We start from the raw sequence: 2,500 nt of genomic DNA, 5'->3' as shown, positions 1-2,500 counted from the left end.
AAACCAGTAATATCAAAGTCTATACAACGTGCATTACTACAGAATCTTGAGATGGTGGAATCTAATAGAAATCCATGAGCACCTATTGTTTCGACATTTAACTAAAAACTACTTTTAGGAAATGGAAATGTGTCCACAGAAGCATTGAGCTTTTAAGTTGTAAACAACTGTGCACTGCAAAGACAACATTTAAGACTTGGGTTTTTTTTCCATCTTTTTTTTTTTCCTTTTTTAGTACTTTCCCTTTTAAATATCACAATGTGTCAAAACTTGCAGTCACAGCTTCAGCTGCTACATCCAAACGCCCAGCACCAAATACTTCATTTAAATACGTCAAAAGTCATCCGGCGAGACGCCAACGCAGTCAGTCATGGTTTCATGTGTAGAGAGAAAAAAATTATAAAAAAAATTCACACTCACTTTCGCACACGTACATTCACCCACGTCACAATTGCAAACACCAATGAGCAGTCTGGAAGCAGAGCAATCCCCCCCCCCCAAAACCACCCCTTACTCCCACCACTGCCAAGGAACCTGTTGTCACGATGGATGGATGAAACAGTCGGCAAAAAAACAAAAAAAGGTCAAACAAGGAACAAAAGAACAAAGGAAGAATAAAGTCTGGTTCTAGACAAGTCCTCGCATTCCCTCAAACACACCGGTCCCCCTCCGCCTCCTCTCACTTCATCAAATCATGGCGCAGAGTGCCTGCCTTTACTCGGCGGCCGCTGGGGCCTCTGGACTGGCGGGCGTCTCGGGCTCGGCGGGTGAAGCTTCGGTGGGCTTCTCCTCCACTGCCGCCGCTGCCGCCGCCGCCACCTCGCCTTCTGCCTTCGCCTGCTCTGCTTTGGGCTCCTCGGCAGCCGCCTCTACTGCAGCAGCAGCAGCCGCCGCCGCCGGCTCCTTGGCCTCCTCTTTAGCGGCCTCCTCTGGTTTCACCTCCTCTGAAGCCGCCGCACCGCCTTCCTCGGCGGGCTTCTCCTCTCCGGCGGCGGGCTCCGCGGCGGCACCCTCCTCCCCCGTGGCCTCCTCAGAGTCCTTCTTGGTCTTCTTGAAGGAGAAGCCGCTGAGCTTGAAGTTGGGCTTCTTGAAGGAGAAGCGCTTCTTCTTCTGCTTGGCGTCCTCACTGCCGGAGGGAGTGGCGCCGTCCTCTGCCTTGGCCTCTCCGTTGGTGGCGGCGGGCTCCTTGCCTTCGCCGTTGACCTCCACTGCCTCTATCTTCTCCTCTCCATCCTTGGGCGCATCCTCGACAGGAGTAGTGCCATTGGCCTGGACGACGGCCTCCTCAGTGGATGGGGAGGCATCCCCGTTGGTCTTGGCATGGCCATTCCCCTTTAAAAAAAGGAAAAGTTTGTTAATTAAATAATAAAACAAGTGTCATATTTAAGCTTATCAATGCATTAAACCTTAGAAATATGGATTCAGCCATGTAATGTACAAGACTGGACGATCTGAAATCTGGCGTCTTGTTTACTTAAATTTCGCCTAATGGCAGCCAATGAGGAACTGGTGTTAAATCTCCTGCAACATCTGTCACTAGGAAAGTGACGACAGATTAGTAGCTTCCAGCAGCAGACTGGTGGGTTAATCTTCGTTCTGAAACTACGCCACTATGCGGCGGGTTGTTTGCAGTGTGGAATAGAATATCGACGTAGGAATTTGGGGGGATTCTATTTTTTAATGACCGTTTCTGTAGTACTCGAAACCATCTTTAAAGAAAAGTTAAAGAATTGCGTCCAAACTCATGTTTTTTTGCAAGAAAATGGCTTTCGGTGAACATGTATGTCAGCCATGTATGGAGCGTACCCCTCTTCTTGAACCATGCAACAAAGGCGTGGTGTCGTTTTTAAAATGGCCATGCCACCATGAAAGCAGACCCGAAACATGGCATATATAATGTGAAATAAAAATGGTGACTTCGAGAAATAAAATCAGTACGGATCTTGGATTAAATTAAATATTAAAAAAGAAAACCCAATCCTTTAATCTTTGATGAATACACAAATAATAGGCCTACTATACTAACAAATCACAACGGAATTGGATGCACCGGCCGGCCTCTTCCATGATGCACAGATACTAACGTTAGAACATAAAACAATTTATCAATAAATTGCAATCTGCACTTTTAAAAACACAATATTTAAGTCAAGCTATTTTCCAATATTTCCTTTTCTGGTTATAAATTGGCCACCTAAAAGGGCCTACATGTGGTCACTTTCCCTTAACACCGGTATGCTTAGGGATGCGCTAAATTGAACATGGAGTATGGCGTTGCCAACAACCGTTGTTCAAGATAGGATAACACTTAATGAATTAACTCAATATCAAATACGTTTTTTACCTGTCCGTTTGCCTTCGCCTCGACGGCAGCTCCTTCTGCTGGCTTTTCTGCAGCAACGTCTTCCTTTCCAGCGGTTTTGGAGATTTGTGCTCCCATGCTTTTGGTTCAACAAAGGAACCCAACCGATGAAATGAATGAACAAAGACCGCAAGCTTC

The 2,500-nt window shown here is 46.4% G+C and overlaps 1 protein-coding gene across 1 annotated transcript in view; it reads right to left on the bottom strand.

Annotated features, from left to right (window-relative positions):
• Positions 1-2,500, bottom strand: part of marcksb (myristoylated alanine-rich protein kinase C substrate b) — a 2,625-nt gene extending 125 nt beyond the window's left edge. Inside the window, exons 1-2 of the mRNA XM_060052671.1 lie at positions 2,345-2,500; positions 1-1,332 (exon numbers count right to left, since the gene is read on the bottom strand). The exon at positions 1-1,332 is cut by the window's left edge and continues 125 nt beyond it. Coding sequence (XP_059908654.1) covers positions 715-1,332; positions 2,345-2,440 — 714 coding nt within the window. The 5' untranslated portion in view covers positions 2,441-2,500 and the 3' untranslated portion in view covers positions 1-714. The remainder of the gene's footprint in view (positions 1,333-2,344) is intronic.

This window comes from Gadus macrocephalus, chromosome 5 (genome assembly GCF_031168955.1).
Source record: "Gadus macrocephalus chromosome 5, ASM3116895v1".
In the NCBI taxonomy this organism is placed as follows: Eukaryota; Metazoa; Chordata; class Actinopteri; order Gadiformes; family Gadidae; genus Gadus; species Gadus macrocephalus.
This window is presented reverse-complemented; position numbering and strand designations above follow the sequence as displayed.